General features: G+C 43.3%; 1 protein-coding gene across 3 annotated transcripts in view; it reads right to left on the reverse strand.

Annotated features, from left to right (window-relative positions):
- GALM (galactose mutarotase) overlaps window positions 1-20,992 on the reverse strand; it is a 343,990-nt gene that overhangs the window by 51,487 nt on the left and 271,511 nt on the right. For all 3 annotated transcript variants that reach the window (XM_069607805.1, XM_069607807.1, XM_069607808.1), the window contains exon 7: window positions 3,143-3,317. In XM_069607805.1, the coding sequence (XP_069463906.1) occupies window positions 3,143-3,317 (175 nt within the window). The remainder of the gene's footprint in view (window positions 1-3,142; window positions 3,318-20,992) is intronic.

Raw genomic sequence — 20,992 nt, forward strand, 5'->3', positions numbered from 1 at the left:
CCACCTGAAGTTCTGGAAGCAGCTCAAAACTTTCCTCTTCTCCTCTGCTTTCTCTCTCTCCCTCCCCTGCTGGCCTACCTGACCTACCTGTTTGCTGTACCGACTGGTTGCTTGGCTACCCTCAGAGTCTCACTGAGTCGAGACTCTTTCATGATCAGTCACCCTTGCACTGCCTCTGGTACTACCATGCAGTTAGGGGCTGTAACTGTAACCCTACAGTCCCTTGTTCTCCTTGCACTACCTAGAGCTGTGCTGCCCTGACAGCACTTACTCAGAGCATTGCTGCCCTGTTTTTCCCCTCCCCTCTCCCTTGCACTTCCCCCGTCCCTTTCCCCTTGCGCTTCTCGTTATCGCACTTGCACAATCTGAATGACACAAGGCCTAGTAAGATCATTTGTTTTGTCCTCCTTCTATCTTCCATCCCTTGTCTTGTCGCGCCTAGAAACACTTGTGTGTAGGTGCGTTATAAATGACTTATATCATATCATTTGATCACAGATGCCCAGAAAAATATACAATGCTGCAGTAAGAAACGGCTGACTGGCAGCACCCAAATGGCAGTCTAGCCAGGTAATTCACTTAGCAGGACTGCTTTATGATAAATGCCCCATTAAAAAAAGTCATACCAAACTGAGGAATGACTAGACTGGCTGCATCAAAATGCCTCTCTAGCCACTAATACCACATATCATGCCTGCTTAGCCTGGACATGGACAGCCATTATAATTTGTCGTATAATCCTGCCCCCCCTCACACATCCCCTCTCCTTCCCACCCCAATCTCCAAAATCAGCTCCTTGGCCCAGAATTACCTCCACGTCCCTCTTCCTTGCCCCAGAGCTTACGGTTGAGGCTCCTTGCCTCATAGGTAAGTACTGGGATAATGAAGAGTGGGACTAGGAGTAATGAAGATTACAGGTAGCTAAATCAAGCATTACTTCCATGTACCTTTACCTCATCCCAGTACTTGTGTATGATGCAGAGTGCCTTATACACAAGTACTGTCTCATACACACTGGGTAGAGGAAGAATAGGGCTAGGAGTAATGAAGATTACCAATAAGTAATCCAGGCATTAAACACAAGTATTGGTGCAACACCATTGAGTTGACTGGGATTCAGCACTCCCCCCCCACCCCTGAAATGTTGGACTATGTTGACCAGACCTGGCTGACCTTCAGAGCAGTTGCCAGACAGAAAAGGACACAGATGTTAAACGGCACCTGGGTTTCTCTGTTAACAAGAACCCACCAATTACTAACATAAAGTGATTCACTGTTAGTACCTGCATTCAAATGCCAAATTTTTAGGCAATTGAAATCGTGGTGTGGGTTTAATACTTGCATGCCAGGGGAGTGATTGGAAGGGTAGAGAGGGAACAGGAGACCACTCATTCTCACAGCAGTCTATAAGTGGGTGCTTTAAACCTTAAATGAGAGAGTTATCTGCTTGTAACATTGAAGCTGCACTAGAATAGTCTCATAAAAATGCATAAAGAAATTAGATGACCCAAACAAATAAGTTTGCCCCTCCCCCACCGCCCATGAAGTTGGCACCCCTCCCAACATTTGAAGGGTTAGCCCCCGAAATGTAGGTTTTGTTGCACCCCTGAACGCAAGCACACACACCATTCACCATATACACACACGCACACCCAGCCATCCATACATTTAAGTGTGCATTCTTTCACCATACTGGCACACCCAGGCAGCCATCCATACATCTAAGTGTGCACCCTTTCAGCATACAGGCACACCCAGGCAGCCACCCATAGAATTACGTGTGCACCCTTTCACCATACGGGCACCCACGCATACATTTAAGTGTGCACCCTTTCACCATCCAATCACACAGGCACCCACCTATACATTTAAGTGTGCACCCTTTCACCATACAGGCACACCCAGGCAGCCAACCGTATATTAAAGTGTGCACTCTTTCATCATACACTCGCACAGGCAGCCACCTATACATTTAAGTGTGAACCCTTTCAACATACACTCACACACGCGCACATCATGGGGTTGAGGGGAGCCCTAACACTTAAAAAAGAATTTGGGCCTCATTACAACTATGCCGGACTGTAAACAACGGTGCTGGTAAGCTCACCGGCACTGTTGTTTCCGGGCCGGCATATTACAGCTCTGCGGGCGATTGCTGTCCTGTCGGCAGGTTAGACCTGCCGGGCAGAACGGCACCCACCCGCATAGTTTTCACGGAAGCACTGGCACCGTTATTAACGGTGCCGGTGCTTCTATGGTCCCCATTCCCATATAGTCCGATAGGACTTTATGGAAATGGGGACTTACCATTTGCCGGCACCTGACTTTCCAGACCGCCAGGGTTGTAATCCCCCGCTGTTACCGGGAAGACGGGTGCCGGTAAATCATTACGCGTCTGGCGGCAACCTGCTGGTAGGAATGGCACGGTTGCCGCCAAACCCGTAATGAGGCCCATCGTTTCTTTTTGAAGTCACTCTGACTTCATAAAGAAATTATTTCTGTTACAGAAATAATTTCCTTATAAATGCAGAGGGAATTCAAAAAGAAAAAAAAAAAACAATTTTTTTTTTCTACAAGTGGGGGCCCCTCCCAGGACATGTGCTGGCGGGGCCCCCCGCACCGCCGGGGCTGCGGGGGCCCCTGTTACGCCAGTGACTTAACCACTACTGTACATTGCGCCTTAGTATTTACTGATTGCGAAGATAAACTATTATTTTGAACATTCTGTGTGTGTATTCTGTTCATTTTAAGTAATAACATGTTATACTGTTGTCTCTCGGCCCACATTCCATCTTAGGAATTGTGGCGTGTCAGCCTAACAACTGCTATACTCTAGATGAGTGGAGGAAACGTAGGAAAACCAAAGTCTGCCTTGGCTGCTTAGAAGCCTCCCCAAGCACTGAACACAGCCACCAGAGAGAATGCTTCCAACAGTCGAACTAGTATGCTATATGTTAAATACAACCGGAACTACTTGTACAAATACATCTCGCAGTTGCCAACATCTCTATCAAATATCTCAATATATTACTTCAGACGCTTACCCACCGACATTCCCTGTTCTCTAAGTGCAGCAGAGTTTTGATATGGAATAGGGTTGGTCCCCCATATTAGGATTTTTCATAATGGAATGTAAGCATACCTTATTAACAGCATCTGGCCAATTTTGTGCTTCCAGGCAAAATGCAGAGTGTTTAGGATACACAGCACCTCCTTTACCCTTCAGTGATCCATCCAGAAAGTTTGCAGTGTAAAACTGAATCCCAGGCAGTGTTGTGCCCACCTGCAGCACCCTGCCACTTGGAGGATGGTAAACCCTACAAAACAGACAGACAACACAATCATTTCTAATTTCAAGTAGCTTTTTGAGCAACCAGACAACAGGTCAAGTCCAAACGAGAATTGAAATGCAGGCATGTAACTGGATATGCAATCACATGGTATCCTGACCCTTGTTGCAAATTTATTATTTCCTTTTTAGTTTTGGATCTTAGGCTTCAGCAGCACCCATATGTGAGCGTGCAGTACAGTTATTGATGCATAGATGAGAGTTGGCATGTCAGAAGCAGATCTAGAACCTGAATGCTTGTCTACACTGCTATGTGTCCCAGTTAGCAGCCATTTTAGGACCAGTCATTTTCTATTTGTGTTGTTGGCGTATGAGATTCTATGACGAGAGGAGGCTTCATATTATGCATAACAATCTTTACTTCTGAAACCACAGCAGCAAAGAAAAAACTTTTACAAACAAAAAGTTTAACCACAAACTTAGAACAGAGTTCAATACAGTGTGATGGGAACACCCCAGTCCAACATGGAGGGCAGGTCATGCCCTGTGGATGACCCACAGTCAAGCCGGCATGTGTTTTCTCAAGGCTTGTAATCAATATCAAATGTATCTTACATTATGCCATAAAGAGTCATTTTTAGTGGTGAAATAAAGATATACATACCAAGGTCAAGTTGGGGAGACAGGCAAAAATCAAACAAATAAAAAATGCATAAGTACAATTCAAATGAAAGCTTTGTTTAAGATACAATGTAATGAGTACTTCTACTGGTATCCTGGTTATGTGCAGGAGCTAATAGATGCTGATAATTACTATACGTGTGGATTCAGTAAAGCACCCAAAATACACCAGTGTTAAGATTTGTAGTGTAACACCCATGCAAGTGCTCCAAATTACCCTTTAGTTAGAACTAAATTGTTTGTGGTGTCACCATCTTCAACAAATTACCTTGTACCTATATTGTTGTGTGTTAGTCCAGTAAGTACCCCCACCATAGATATTGGGGTAATGGTGAAGGCACTCACCAATTGTTGACATTCGGATTGTACTGAAAGAAAATAAGTATGGGTTTTTTGTGAAATTGATATTGTTACCTTTAATTCCATCATAACTTCTCATCCCAGTCTGAGAAATTGTGCCAGAGAAAACGTACCTAATGTTTATGTGCCTGCCACCACTTGAATGTCTATTTGTTTTAAATGTTGAAAGGTTGTGAATTTTTCAGTGAGAACTATACAAAAAAAATGTGTATGGGGTTAGCAAAGCACAATAGGTTAAGGATGGACTGAGAAATCTGGGGATCCCAGTTTACCTCCTCTGAGGCCATATTCACTTAGAGGCTTCCCCAGTCTCATCCTCTAACCTTAAAGGGGGGACTTTGTCACATACCTCCCGTCTTTCTAATGAGCCCCCGCTGGGAGTGTTTACAGGATGCACGCTTAGGAAATGGACATTAGCTTGTCCAAGTGTACAGTTCTAGCATGAGAAACCACCCGATGGCATGGAGAGGGGGCGGGTGCTTTACTTGCTTCTTGCTAACCACCCTAGTGGATCATGTTTGAATCAACTGTCTGAACTGTCGGCCTGACAGATAACATTTGAGTTCTTCAATTGCCCACTTTCTAAGCCAGGCATGCTAGCTCAATAGTAGTATACTTATTTTCTTGTAGAAATAACATCCCACTAATGTACAGAATGAGTCATTTACTACCATCCTGTTTTTTGGGAAAGTACTGCTCTTAATCCCACCCTTGAAGTGCCAGTTTCTAGGATGACATTTTTGGGCGAATGAGGTATAATTAGGAGGTGTGGATGGCATCCATGGAGAATGCTTCAACTTCTTGTAAATCCATTGACTCAGTTTATCCCATCTCAGCTGAGTCGGCGGAAAAGATCTGCGATGGTCGGCCAGAGGTCTGGCAATAAAAAATAAGTGTGGAATTAATCTTCTATAGTACCCAACTAATCCCAGAAATGCACAAAGCTCCTTCTTAGCGGCAGGTGGGGAAATGTATTGTACAGCTTTAGCTTTCTATTCTTGCGGCTTAACCAGGGGTTTCCTAACTTGGAAACCCTAGATATGCAACTGCTGATAGACCCTGGTGGTACTTACTGGGGCTTACTTTCAGGCCAACATTCCGTAGCAGTAGAGCCATGAGGTATAGAAGCTATATATATTCTCTGCAGGTGTGACTAATTATCACTATGTTTTATATAGGCATGCACCCGGTGAGGTCTCAATGAGGTGCAGGAATGTGGCGAGACTCTCCCATGCAAACCAAAGGGCAGGACTGGGAACTGGAACAATCCTTCCAATGTTGACAAGGCTGTTTTCTCCTTATCTTCTGGGGCCAACAGCATTTTCTATATATTCAACAGGCAAGAAAGCAGAAACAAAATTACGATCGCTCCCAAACCGCCCTTACCGACAGTCTTCTCAACGACCGCCACAGCGCCGGCAGAGCTATCACTCCATGCCTATAATTAACATCCTTAACTTTGCTGCAAATCACGCAATCTCGTCATGGGGTATACAAGCACCACAGGACACTCTAATCTTTCTAAATAACCATATTTCCGGGAGCACACTATGATATGATATGATATGGCATTTGTAACGCGCCTATACACAAGTGTTTCAAGGCGCTGACTGACTTTCAGTTTAACGTAGCATCTCCTAAAAAGCACGCCACCTGCAACAATGCATTCTTTCATAGACTGCTTAGCCCGACTTGTTTAACAACAGGAAGCTCTCACTTTAGAGATGGGTAGGAACAGTGCTTTAAGTGGGGTAAGAAAATGAGAGGGGCCCTCATTCGGGGGCGCGGCTTCCAGGGTGGGCTTGGCCTGAAAAGTGCACAAACCATAGTAAGTTGCAGAAACAAATATATAAATGTTTGTAAGCATTTATATATTTGTATGCGTACCTTACTATAGTTTGTGTACTTTTCAAGCCATCTTTTATAAACATAGAAATCCGTAACATATTTCTATGTTTATAAAATATAGCTTGAAACTTACACAATTCAAACCATTTTTTATAAAGCTTTGAGGACGGGCAAAACCCGACGTGTCTTTGTCCGTCGCCAAAGCTTTGCCAATGGACAAAGACGCCTCGGGCTCAGATCTGTGCTCTGCTCTGCAGAGGTCAGTCAACCAACCACGCTTATCTCACGCAAAGCATTTTCTATTTAAATCCTGGATAGTGATGTAGGTGGATGTTAAAATCTTTCCAATAATTTCATCAATCCAGGGCATGGGCTAGTCATCGAAGCAGGAGATTTTATTCACTGTGCAAAAGTTGACAAAACAATTGCAGCCTAATCACACATCAAAATCCCTTGCTAACACAGGCATGAGCAACACATCCTAAGGGAGAATTTTGCATGAACGGAATTAATCCAAAACCATACATTTTATTCAATATTCATAATGTTAAATAAATCCTGGGGCCCTCTTTCTTTTGCACTGCTGCGACCCTATCTTTTGTATTTAAACAATTGCAGCCTGTCATATGGTTTGTTAACAAGTTCAATTGGGGAGACTTAATGACTTTGGCAGGGTTCAATGATTTTCACGTCCAGCATCTTCTGGATTTCTTCCTCACCTGTTTTCTGGGGTGATCCAGGCAGATAAGGGTAAAAATGCACCCACTTCCCTGCACCATACCTCTTTTTATTTCTTTAGAAGCCATCTTGAAAATGATGAAGTCGCGCAAGTCTCGAGTTTGATAAGGCTTCAACCCATCTGCAACCATCTTTCAGATGAGATCCTTGATGTAGTCGGTGATCAAACAGAGGTCTGAGTGAGTTTCTGTAACCGGATCTTTAGGATCTTTTCACACCTTCAGCTAGTGAAAATGATAGATTTGAGATGGTTTTCTGTGATCTGTTTGTTGGACCCGACAATTGAGATCACTTAAATCTTAAATGCTTCTGTCACGGGGTAGGGGCCATGGTATTGGGCTAGGAGCATGTCCTCTGAAGTTGGCAGCAGCACCACGGAAGCACCCACCTGGAACTTTCCAAAATGGGCTTACATGTCATATAAATGCTTCTGTTTGTCCTGTACATCCTGCAGGTATTTGTTGATCAGACTTGCACCAAAGTAATTAATCCTTTAGTTCTCTTTGAGAACTGGAAGTATTCAAGGTGATAGCCTTTGGGCCATCCTAACTCACGTTTACCGTGTGCAACACATTTTGGGGTTGTATGCAATATACCAACTCAAACCAAGAATGAAGCTAGTGGATGGCAAATAAGGACCTCCAAAGCCTTTTCATTTTTTGTCACGAATCCTCAAATTGTTTTTCAAGGTCAAGTTTAAAAAGTGCTACTAGACCATCACTGCGCAGTTGGTATGCAGAAGTATGTTGACATGAGGAGGACTGTAGCTGCAGTTAAGTGTTAATTTCTTCCATCAGCCGAGACAAAGTTAAAGCCTGATCTGTCAAGATGTCTTTGGGAAACCCCACGCATAAAAGAATATGTAAGTAGATGTTAGAGTATTGGCTGCATGGTATTATTCTTTAGTGGGAAGGCCTTGATAAGTAGTAACTTAGTCATCATCATCCAGGTTGCAGTTGTTTCCAGCGCTGGAGGGACTCCACAGTCCCACAATGCCCATGTCTAGGTGATAGGCCAAAACAGCAATAATTTGAAGGGATGTAGCTGAGCCCTTCTCACATCAATGTAGGAGGGTCTTTTGACTTATAAGACACGTTTTTATAAAACCATTTGCTCTGTTGAAAAATGATGTGCCAATAAAAATGACTCAACACAGGGTGCTCAGTTTTGGTAATGCTTTGATGGCCTGCTGTAAGAAGCGAGTGGGCCAGCTCCAGGCTTTTTGTGTTCAAAGGGGGAGCACTAATATCTGATGCCTTGTGACTGTCCTTTTGGCATTGTTGTCAGACCTTGATAGGAGACCTCGTTTATTGATAAAATGCAGTCCTTGTTTTGATGGTGCTTAAGGTCTGGTGATGATTTGGTCTAAGGCATGACAGAGATGTAGTCTCTGAGCCGCTGCAAAATCTGGAGGTAATCCTGGCTCTTCATCCCCTCATGGGAAAAGTAGGTTCTAACCCCACCTCCCTCTTGTCTTCCTCCATGGGTAGGATGCTGGAAGGATGTAGAAAGGCTAGAATCAAATTAATTCTCTCCCCTGTCAGTCAGTTCCAACCCATGAGCCTCCTGAAAATCAGAAGGAAAACCATATCATATGTAAGCTATGCTATCGGGTCTCCTATATTTAAGGGAAAAGGGACAGAAATGAGATTGATTGTCGAAAACCCTGCATCCACATCAACATTCATGTTGGACAGCCAGGAATGACTTAGGAGCAATACATCCATACATTCCCCCAGTGAGATCATTACTAAACCCTATATGCACCGGGGCCCTATCTCCACAAGGAATGTCTGTACTCTCACAACCATACAGATCATTCCCAGCAGCCCTCAGGGATGCTCTTTGAGGGAGTCTGCCTTGGGGTGTGGGTGTGACTACCCACACGTCCAGAGGTAGTGGGTGCTGGGGCAATGGGGGTGTTAGGTAAGAATTGGTGCAGTCACACTGTGTGAGACCACACAAGACTTATCTGCTTGGTATTAGGTAACCCACCTTTTGGTATAGGTCCGTAGTACACAAGTTGGTAGTGTGACTGAGCAGCCAGGCCTATCTCAAGAGGGGTAAATGTGAGCTGTACAAATGAAATCTGTCAATACAAGTAATCAAGTAACACTTACACTCAAGGTTTCAGTTATAAATAGTTATTTATTCATTTAAAATCAGTTTTAAATAAGCATTCTTTAAAAAGACAATTATGTGTAACGGTTCAAGTGAACTTGGGAAATACTTTTACCGAATCAATAAAGCTGGTGAATATTGGATATGCTCAATACACTTCTCCTACACCGTGAAGTGACTTCAATTACAAGGTTAGTATTTGCATTTATATATTATACCATTATACTTTGTAGAATCCAAGGAAGTGCCCTAGAAGGGCCCGATTGTGCCGGCAACGCTGCCTGAGAAAAGCCGTGTTGAAGAGCTCATTTCATTTGGACTTGCTATAATAGGTGTCAACGGTGATCTCACATCTTGCCATGGACAATAGAAAGTTGAACACTATTATAGGCTTATATAAGTGACTTAAAAGGATTGAAAGGTTTTATATTTTATGTTTTCTTAGGTAGCCCCGCCCACCAGCCTCCCCAAAATACAAAAGGGCCTGTGCACGCGCACCTGCACGCACGCACCAAGGAAGTGCCCCAGAAGTGCCTGTTCGGCTGGTGAGGAAGTGGCGAGGCATGTTGTGCTTTTCTTCAGTTCCCATATAGCAATGTTAAAGCACATTAAGGAAGAGTTTAATGGTTGAAAGCTAAGCGGCTCAGAGTTATAAAAGCTGTGTAGCAGAACTAAGGACCACACAGGCGGTTTGCTAGATTTGGAGCTGCAAGACACATTATGTCAATGAAACGAGGTTTCAAGAGGCATAAAATGAGGAGTATATCGAGTGGCGGAATCACTAAGTTCTGATCTGCAGAATGAGCGGCGGTCTTACTTGCGGAAAACATAACAGACACAGTTGGAAATATAACACTGTCACATGAATTGACAACAAATCTGGTCTTCGGGAAGAACACGTGTTTTTGACAGATTGCGTTAATGCTGCTGCTGCGTGTATATTGAGGGACAATTGTCAGGAGCGAGAGGCGGTCAAGTACTTTGCATCCACTAATTGTTACAGGACTCAGCTGGGAAGTATGTGACACTTCATAGGAAAAGCGAAATTTGAACTGTGGGGGATGTAAATAAGCCGTACTATTTTTGAGAAAGTATTCATTATGTGATAAAATTCTCTGAACTCGGGGGTGTTCATAAGTGATGAGTAACTGCATACGGAAAGCGGATCTTAGGGAGTAAAATGACTTACTGGGCGGTAAATCAATGGCCATTGAATAGAAAAGAACATCTGCAAAGGGAACATGGTTCTATCTCCTACCTTATTATTCATAAACTGCTAAAGGAATGAAGAAAAATACCATTACTACACGGAAGTACAATGTATTTGCACCCTTGGTTTTCACAATTAGAAGGAGCACACTGGCCAGAGCTCTATCCATGCCACTACCCCAGTCTCCAGGACTGGAAAAATAGACAGATGATCTAGAGGGAGGAGGGGGAGGAGTGGAGAGTACAGACTCATTAATGATGGAAGCAGTGTGGGAAACAGAAGAGGGGGACGGAGAAGTTGACGGTGGAGTGCCGGGTCACTCACAATCACTATATGAAGAGGAGGGGGTGTTAATGGGTGGGGGAATGAAGGCAAATGGAAATCAAATAGAGGATGGGGAGGCAAGGGTAAATCAGGATAAGTCGCTTCTAGATATCCCTTTAATATTCTCTAAAGGTGTCATAACCCAACTGGAAAGGAAGGTGAAATTAAAGGGGGTGGCGGTGGATGAAGAAAAGTTATTAGAGTACTTTGAAAATGAAGAAGTACAAGAACTCAGTAATGTGTCTTCTGACAGAAAATTGATACTAATGACGATATTGGAAATGAGAGCCTGGGTAAAAATGGAATTAAAAGAGCATTGTAGCTATTTAAGAAATATTATGGACAGACTTGACTCAATAGAGGCAGGGTATAATTCAAGAAATGGCGTTAAATATCAGGACAAAAGAAATGGTTGTGGATGTGAAAACATTAAAGACAAAGCTCTCAGTGATGAGATGGAATTAACTGTGGATGATGTGGTAGAGGTGATTGTGGTACCAGAAGAAGGAGAAGGGGAATGTAACAAAAAAAAGGGAGGATCAGGAACCTCTATGCCTTGTGATGTCTAAAAACTTGAAAAAGAGAGAGAGAAAATAAATGAGAGTATTGAAGGCTGTGGAATTAAAAAACATTAAGGCATCATCTCGCAAGTTTTTGAGAACCACAGGAAAGGGCCAAAGAAAGCTGGTGTTGTTTAAGGTGGGAATGCTGCAGGTAACTCCAATGGACAGGTGAAGGAGGTTGTTCAAAACTTTGGGGTGGACAGCACACAAACATGTAACCCTATTGGAAGTGGAGATAAGAAATATTGTGAAAGATATTCTGGAGGGGAATAAGGGTGGGAATTTACAGGAGGGAAAAATGGAAGAGGGTGCCCAGTTGGGTGGGGCAGTGGCTTGTGGAAAGGAAGTAAAGGGGAGAGGAAGTTTGCTTTTGGAAGGAGGGGGGAGAGAGGGCAGGGTGGAAGATCATTAAGGAAACTAGAGGAGGGAACAACACTGAAATGAAGAGCTCCAAAAAAAACCTGAGTAACAGAGTCTAATTCTGAATTATCTTTTTGATGTGGGTGGGCCTAATTCTTTGAACAGGATGGGAATTTTGGCTCTATTTGATGAAATTCCCGCTTTAAGATTGATATTATCAGCGCATATTCAACTGGTGGATTTTATCCACCCACATCGCTACGACTTTGTGAGATTAATTGTCCATTCCCCCTCAGTGATGAACATAATATTGAAAGAGGCAGGCAGCCTACAAAAATATGGTTATGACATTGCAGTGTTCAATAGTGAAATATATAAGTTAGAGCAAAATTGTGAAAGAGAGAACTCGGACCATGAGGATAGATTAAGGGGGCAAGAAGATGCGGTGCAAAAAAGATCTCAAAGGGGAGAAGCTCCGGACTAGAGATGGCTCGTTCTTACATTAAAAAAAAACAATTGCCCAATTGAAATCTCTGAGCCAGCCACTTTAAAAGTAATAGTACCTTGAAGCTCCTCATCTGGAACACCAGGGGGCCTAGGCACATGCTTACCAATACTAAGGTCTGTAAGGAAATTAAGGAAAATTACATAACATTCCTACAGGAAACTTGCGTTACAGAGAAACTAATTTGGGATGGATTTGTTATGACAAGTATATGTGCGTTGCAGGGGGGTCAAAGGAAGGCCAAAGGGTGGGGAAACAATAGCACTAAAAAGGGAATGGACATAAAAAGAACCATGGACTGGAGGATATTGGGAAACATTCTAGGGATTGGTGTGGAAGTAACTGAGAGGAATGGAATAATGGCCCTTCTACTAATCAATATCTACTGGACCCATGGAATTAATTTGGAATTAGTTATTGGCAGTCTAAATCTTAAAATGGAAGAGTGGCATAATACGCACGAGGGAGGGGAGGCGATTCTTGCAGGCAATTTAAATGCAACTTGCAATATCAAAAACATAGGTAAAATGAATTTCCTTATGATGGATTATACACAGGTGACTAGAGATACAAAAAAGATGAAGGGGGAGATATAAAAATTGGTTGAAGTATGAATGAGTAAAATTGCACCAGGCAGATTCAGAATGAATGTTAGAAAGTCTTAAAGGGAAACCCTCTAGACTTTTTTGGGAGTTAATAAACAACACAGAGGGAAACCACTGGTTACTTGTAAGTAATCCAATTCCTGAGGAGACTTGGATTTCATATCTTAAGGAAATGCATAATTATTTGCCCACTGAATGCAATATCAATTTAAAGCAGGAGCAAGAGTGATAGCTAGATATTACAGCTAAAAATATTGAAGGTAAAATAATTAAACGAAATACCTCAAGAGCGGCGGGACCCAATAAGTAAACCAACATGATTCAAAAACAAAATGCTGGTTTGTGGCCAAAGATCTTGCAAATCGAATTTAAAACTATACTGGACACACACCTCACCCCAAAATCATGAAAGATGTCGCACATAGTGCCTATTTTTAAGAAGGGTTCGAGGTTATCACCAAACAATTATAGAACAATATCCATAATGGACGTAGACTTTAAAATGTTTGCGTCATTGGTGTTGGACCAGATAGAGGAATGGTGTAGTTGTAATAAGATACTAGATTACAGATTGGCTTTCATAAGAACATGGGGACAGATTGTGGGGGACTAGTGGTGAGCTGTATCCAAAGATTGGCCTGGTCATCAACACATTCTCAAATATTTGTGGCATCTATGGACCTGACTTTTGACATGGTGAATAGGAACCTATTGTGGGAAAAACTAGACAAGTTTGGAATGCCTAAGGCGTTACTCAGTATGGTAATTCACGTACATAAAGATTCAAAAGTAATGATCAGGCTAAATGTAGACAGGCTGATGTAAAAAGAGTGTGATACTGTTAAAGTAATATGTCAAGGGTGCATATTGGAAACGATGTTATATAACCTATACGTTTCTGAAGTGGGACAAGCGTTGGATAAAAAAAACCTTAGTGTCTCCCAAAATGGGGGCCTTAAAATTTAACTGGATCTCATATGTAGATGATTTTCTACTTATAGACTCTACACCAGTAGGATTACAAAGATTAATAGAATCATTTGGCGAATATATGGCATCTTTGAATCGAAAAATAAATTCTTCAAAGACTGTAATATTGAGACTTTGCCAGGGGAAAGAAAAGAAGAAGGTAAGAAGGTTAAGGTGGACATGGGAAAATACTGTTCTGCCTGTAAAGGACAATTTGCAATTTTTGGGTTATCCAATAGTGGCAAGATATAAAAAAAATCATTTTTCAAAAACTACCTGATATCAAAAACATCAGGAATGATAAACCAAATGAGATAACTGGACCGCAAATTTGGAAAACCTCCCTGTAGGGAATTCTACAGAAGTAAAGTGCTAGCAATTATTTGCTACAGCCTAGAATTCTGGCCCAAGGGATTGGAAGATGATATAGCTACAGAAAGTGCAATTTGGCGAGCAGTATTGTGCTTCTTACCAAAATGCGTTCCCATGCAGGTAAAAAATTACGAGATTGGTCTCCAATCTATCGGAAGTATTATCGCATGGTGAAAACTAAGTCTGCTAAGAAAATGTGAAACTTCTGTGGAGGGTTCCTTATATGCATTACTAGGTACAAATGACACTGAAGGGTTGACAAAGGACCTTAGGGATGAGTGTGGTATTATTTTAGAAAACTTGGGTCGTTCACTTAAGCTCTTAAGATCCAATCCTCAAAAAATAAAAAAGATCAACAAGTGTATGGATTGGGAGAGGAATAGAGTGGATATGTTTAATTCACGGGTCTATGCCCAGGTGGTCTCTCCACAAAAAACACCAGGCACAATGGAACATTATCTTACGAAATTCCCCAGTAGGAAATTTAAAATGGGGATAGTGAGATTTAGACTCAATGTTATGGCTACTAATGAAATAAATGTAATACACAATCCGAATGAGGTGACAAAAGGTATGTGTAGACACTGTAATAATCAGCTAGAAATTGAGTCACTGTACCACTTGCTACTGCTTTGTCCGGTATTAACGTCCAAAAGGATATTGTACTTTGGCAGTTTTGTAAATACGGAATGGGTTCAACGATACTATCTCTGGTTAACTTTCCTACACGGGGACTCAAGATTAAAGTGAAGAGTCATACCTAAAACTGTTTTGCAAAATAGGCTAAACATCAGACATGTATATGTTTGTTTGTAAAGGTATGTATTGGTAATGGGATGACGCACATTCATATTTGTTAGTTTATAACTTGTTAAAGTTACGATTACATTTTATTAAGAAACTGTACTCATTTCTTTATGATATTGTATTTATTGTATTGGTTTATATGTTTGTGTATCTTTTTCTAAAATGATTTTGTGTATTTTTGTAAAGGTTTATATAAACCATAAACAAGGGAAGAAGTCGTCCCTTCCGGAGCTTCTCGGTCGATTCGAAAAAGGAGGTCAGCACAGCAGCAGGGCTTCAACGGTACTTCGAGGTCCAGGAGGTTGCAGCAGGCTTCTCTTCATGATTTCTGCTTCGGATGTTTCTTCCAGTGGTCGATTCTGCCTGTAGTCCCAAAACCCTTGCCTTTCAATCAAGTTTTTCCATTCATGCACAGCCTAGGCAGCCAGCTGGCCAATCAGGATTGGTTTTGTTCAGGCACACCTAGAAACAAAGGACAGGGGAGTTTCGGGACCGTCCTCACATCCTGTTCTTCCAGACACCCTGGAGCCAGGGGCGGGCTTCACGGCTGAAGCCCGCCAAAGGCAAAAACACATAAAGGGCTCAAATCTGTCTCAACGCACAGAGTAAAAGCCAAGAAAGTAGGATAAGGGGCTACTAAGTAACCCCCCATCACTCCACATAAGAGGGTGTGTGCTGGACCTACAAAGGAAAAGGTAAGTAAGATAAATTTTATCTTACTATTCTTGGGAACTGTAGTTCACTGAAGAAAAGGTATTTAAACTTTAAGAGAAATCCAAAGGATTTCTTAGTGACACTGCACTGAAGGCGCAGTGTGTCACGACACAATAAGCAGATGCCTATGGAGTTTGTCAGACTCCAAAAACAGTGATAACATAAAATCCAAATCAGGGAAAAACAAATGAGAGAGTGAGAAAAAGGTCCCACTCACTGAGGAGTTAAAATGAAAAAGTCTTAAGTCCAGCAAAAGAGCTGGGGGTCTCTAAGGTGGGAGGAATTAAGCACAGAAATGAAAATTCTCCCTAACAGCTGGTGTAGGCTCATGTTGATTCCCTTTCAGACACATAAGTCATAGTGTTACGCTCACCTGGTCTCTGTGGAGGCGTTGGGGCATGGTTGCAGCCCTCCCTGAACTTGAATCACCCCCTTCAGCCCTATCCCTCAGTAGAAAAGCTGTGAGCGGTGGTGCGTGGTGATACTGCTGCTGTGAATTATGGAAGATAAGCTCTCCGTCCTGCTACTTCTGGCAGGGGCACGTTGAATGGGATCTAGTTCCTTCACGGATCCCTGTTAAGGATAAGTCCAGTCCAGCTGCGACTATGCTTCTCCTTATGATTGGTAAGTCTTTCTTGAGCTCTTGTGATGCTGTTCATTCTGTTTAATGTCTCTATATGTTGCTCCTATTTATGCCCACAATAATGTATCTCTTCTGTTTTCTTTCCTTAGATGGAAATGTGGCCTCAATGCAGCTGTGAGACGTGAGACGCGGCCGGATGGAAGATGGATGCTACCGCAATGTTCGACAGCAGGTAAGTGATGGTTTAAGGAAAAGCACGAAGTATGGTGAAGCGCAACCTTAAACTGACTGTTTTTTCGATGTCTAACCTTGTCTTCTGTTTTTGCTTGCAGGCGCTGCTGTCGACAATGGAGCGTGTCGTGCTGCGGTGCCAAGATGAAGATTTCGGCATTCCGGAAAGTGTAAAGATGAATACTTGGTTCGCCAAAGAGATGTACAGGTAAGAACAGTTTCGCCCAGTTGGTAAGTATGCTGGCAGGAAGCAGGATGTCCAGGAAGCAGGGTCTTCATAGGTAAGTCTGACCTCAGGCGACGGTGAGCGTTAAGCTGCTTCCAAGTGCAGAATAACGCGAAGCATCTGTCTTGAGGATCGGGGCAGATTATATAGCTGAGATTGTGGGCACACCTATTAGGGCCGGCTTACCAGCCACACCCTGCCACTCCTAGAGGGTGAGCATGTACAAAGGCAATCCATTAGCAACCACACCCAAGAATATACTTGGGGCTGCTTAATGGATGGAATGTTCATGGTTAATGCATCTGAAGTGCTATGTCCATAATAAAAGCTTTTTGGTGTTAAATGGATGTTCTTGTTTACTTTTGTTCATGAGCCTGGTGCCAAAGGGGCCAGGACAGTGTCCACCCAGGCCTCCTGTGCATGCGACCCCTGCATGCCTGTGCCCCTGACTTCATGACCATGGCAGCACTCCCACTCAAGGCCACTCTCAAGGGTGGTTCTCCTCCCGGTCCTGGTTTGGTGGTATTATTGCGATGGAACTGTCTGATTAAACGCGGAGCATGGACGTGTTCACAAGTTCGGTCTTGAGGTCCGTAACCTTTCCAGTCAATTAGGTAATACAATTTTGATCGAACCACCTTGTAGTCCAGTATGGATTTGACTTCATATTCTGGCTCTCCATCTATTACTTCGGGCTCTGGCGGAGAACTATGCTGTGTATTGGATTTCATGGGTTTCAGCAGAGAGGCATGAAATACGGGGTGAATTTTCATGTGAGATCGTAACTCCAATTTTATGGCAACATGATTGATTATGGACTTTATAGTATAGGGGCCCAGGTATCTTGCGCGGAAGGCTCTTGGCCCCTTCAGGGGAATATATTTGGATGCTAACCACACCTTTCCTCCAATCTGGTAGGCAGGAGCTTCCTTCCGATGTCGATCAGCAAACAGTTTTTGTCTTTCCTTAGCACTGGTCAGATGCTCTGTCATCTGCTTAAGAACCTGAGTGATGGTTTTATGCAAGTGTTTTTATGGCTGGCATTTCCAGGGCATCGGGTGGATCAAATACTGATGTCCTCGGATGTCTTCCGTGCACAGTGTAGAATGGAGTTTGTCCTGTGCTTGTGTGAACTGAGTTGTTGTATGCATACTCAGCTATCCAGAGTATATTTTTCCAAGAATCCTCGGACTGTTGCAACATACACCTGAGATATTGCTCTAAAGTTTGGATGGTTTGTTCAGTTTGCCCATCAGTTTGAGGGTGATGGCTTGTGGACAACCGGAGATCGATTTTTGCAATTGTATCACACTTTCTCCAAAAGGCAGAAACAAATTGAGTTCCGCGATCAGATACTAATATTGATGGAAATCCATGCAATTGAACAATTTGCTCTAGGAACACAGAAGCGAGAGTTGACGCAGTTGGGAGTCCCTTCAGAGGGATGAAATGGGCCATTTTGGAGAATAAATCCACAACGACTAACATGGTGTTGTATCCATTGCAGGGCGATTGCACACTGGTTCTTTGGTCATCCACACACGTGGAGCCAGCTATTCTGGTTTGAATCCTTTCCTCAGGAATTATGGCCATGGGGTCGGATGCTGTAAAAGCCTCTTTTTCTTCACGCATGCGTGATAGTGCGTCTGCTTTCCCATTGCGTACTCCAGGTCTATAAGTGATAATAAAATCGTATTCCGCGAAAAAAGAGCCCAACGAAGTTGACGCGAGGATTGTGCTTTGGCGGTTTTCAAGTATTGCAAGTTACGGTGGTCTGTGATGACAGTGACCGGATGTCTCGCCCCAAGAAGGTAATGTCTCCAGGCCTTGAATGCTGCTTTAATCACCAGTAATTCCTTATCTGTGATTGCGTAGTTCAACTCGGGGGCTGAAAATTTGCGGGACCAGAATGCGACTGGGTATAGGTGTCCTGTTTCAGGGTCTCGTTGTGACAATACTGCTCCCATGGCTTTTTCTGAAGCATCTGTCTCAACTATGCAAGGTAGGTCTGGTCGTGGGTGTCAAAGGACTGGTGCTGTAGTGAATGCTAGTTTCAACTTCTGGAAGGCTTCTTCAGTTTCTGTCGACCAATGGAACTTTTGATTTTTCTTTAACAAGGAGGTAATTGGATGTACAATTTGTGAAAACCCGGGTATAAACCGACGGTACAAGTTGGTGAATCCGAGCACGCTTTGCACTCCTTTCGTGGATGTTGGTGAGGGCCATTGGAGGATTGCGTCCACCTTTCATGTATCCATATGTACGCCTTGTGGTGTGAGCATAAAACCGAGAAACCGAAAAACATTTTTCCAACTTGGCATACAATTGGTGTTGTCGAAGCTTCTATAAGACTGCCCAGACATGGCCTACATGTTCTTCCATGGAATTTGAGTAGATAAGAATATCGTCAATGTAAACAAGAGCGCAAACGTCCAGTAGTTCACAAAGTACATCATTCATAAAGAATTGGAACGCCGCGGGGGCATTGCATAGCCCGAAGGGCATGACCTGGTATTCAAAGAGGCCGTACTTCGTGCGGAAGCCCGTTTTCCACTCGTCTCCCTCTTTTACTCTTACAAGATGGTATGCTCCTCTTAAATCCAGTTTTGTGTGTAGATTTGAGCATGTTTCACTTGGTCCAGGAGCTCTGGTATAAGTGGTAAAGGATATCGATTTTTTACCGTGATCCGATTGATGGATCTATAGTCGATGCGAGTTCTTAAGTCCCCCTCCTTTTTAGGCATGAAGAATAAGGGCGAGGAGGCAGGTGACTTGGACGGGCGAATGAAACCGTTCACCAGGTACTGATCCAGATAAGTTCTAAGATGCTGATTTTCCTGTTCTGTCAGAGCGTAAATTCGGCTGCAAGGGATCTGGGCTCCGGGTACAAGATCTATTTGACAATCGTAGGGTCTGTGCGGGGGAAGAACGTTGGCTTGCTCTTTTTTGAAGACATCCTGGTAATCTTGGTATTCAAGCGGTAAGGAGCTGATGAGGCCCAACACGATTCCTTTCTTCGGTTTCAGATTGGTGTCATCTTTTTTGTAACATGTGTCGGCACAATCATGAGGAAATGTCAGAACTCATTTTCGCCAGTCGATCCTAGGATTGTGGGTCTCCATCCAGGGCATTCCCAATATCATCTGGAACTGAGGAGCACTGATGAGATCAAAAGTAATGTCCTCTTGATGCCCGTCCTGACACAGAAGCTTGACTTTCTCGGTGTATTGTGTCACCGGGCCGGATGATAGCTGAGAACCATCCACAGCAGTGACGTTTTCCGATTTCTGCTTCTGCCGGAGAGGAAGGCCTATTCGGAGAGCCAAATCTTGGTCAATGTAGTTACCCACAGCTCCACAATCAATATATGCCTCCAAGGCATATATATTTTTGATGGTTGCTTGTGATTCACCAAAAGCACTGGAAGGACTAGATGTGAGGTCTGTACGGATTCCTTTTTCATGCTCGACGATCGGACCCCTACACTTGCTGGGCATTGGCGTTTCCCCGAGTTCTGTTCTTCTTCATCAGTTTTGTCTGTTGCCCCAACCGTTTTCTTGGGTGGTTTTACCGGGCAGTCACGTAGGAAGTGACCTGCTTGTCCACCATATAAGCAAAGCTGTTGTTGTCTTCTTTTTTCCCTTTCTGCTTTGGTAAAGGGACTTCGTAATCCACCAATTTGCATTGGCTCAGACTGTTCATGTGGTTTAGTCTGATCCTCACGAGGTAGTACGTAAACTGACCGTCCCTCTGATCTAGCTCGATTTTTTTTCCGAGTCTGCAACCTATGATCGAGTTGCACCGTCGGGTCTATGTAATCCGCACACCTCTCAGGGGGAGTCACCACTTGCCCAAACACATCCTTAAGTTCTCCATGTAACCCTCGGTAAAAGAGTGTAGTCCTCTTCTCTTCTGGCCAGTTGGTCTGGGCTATGAGACGATTGAAGGTTGCAATATAGGTTAATAGATCTTGACTCCCTTGTCTGAGCGACAACAACTCGTTGTCCAGAGCTTGTCCTTGGGTATGACGGGCAAACAATTTCTCCATCTCATTTTGGAAATTCCCAAAGTTCTGGAGTAAAGGGTCATCTTGATTTACCAAAGGTATAGACCAGTCCACCGCACTACCTCCTAAATACGAGAGTACAAACGCCACTTTGGCTTGGTCATTAGGAAAGGCTCCTGGTCTGCACAAGAAATGAAGGCGACATTGGTTCATAAATACAGAGAACTTGTTTGGGTCGCCGATGAAGCGTTCAGGAGGGGCTAGAAGCACTGCTCCTGGAAGAACCACCTGAACCGGTGTTGATTGTTGTGGTGTGAAAGAATGAGAAGAATGGGTCACTCCAGGCAGTGGAACCTGTCCTGCTTGTAGCATTTGTCTTGCCAATTCGTCAGTTCTTTCTCGAGTTACAATAAGATCCCTCTGTAATGCATTGGTTTCCTGTCTTGTAGCATGTACTTCAGTCCGTAATTCCCCTAGTAA

The sequence above is a fragment of the Ambystoma mexicanum genome, chromosome 4q, assembly GCF_040938575.1.
Source record: "Ambystoma mexicanum isolate Mex_15411 chromosome 4q, UKY_AmexF1_1, whole genome shotgun sequence".
In the NCBI taxonomy this organism is placed as follows: domain Eukaryota; kingdom Metazoa; phylum Chordata; class Amphibia; order Caudata; family Ambystomatidae; genus Ambystoma; species Ambystoma mexicanum.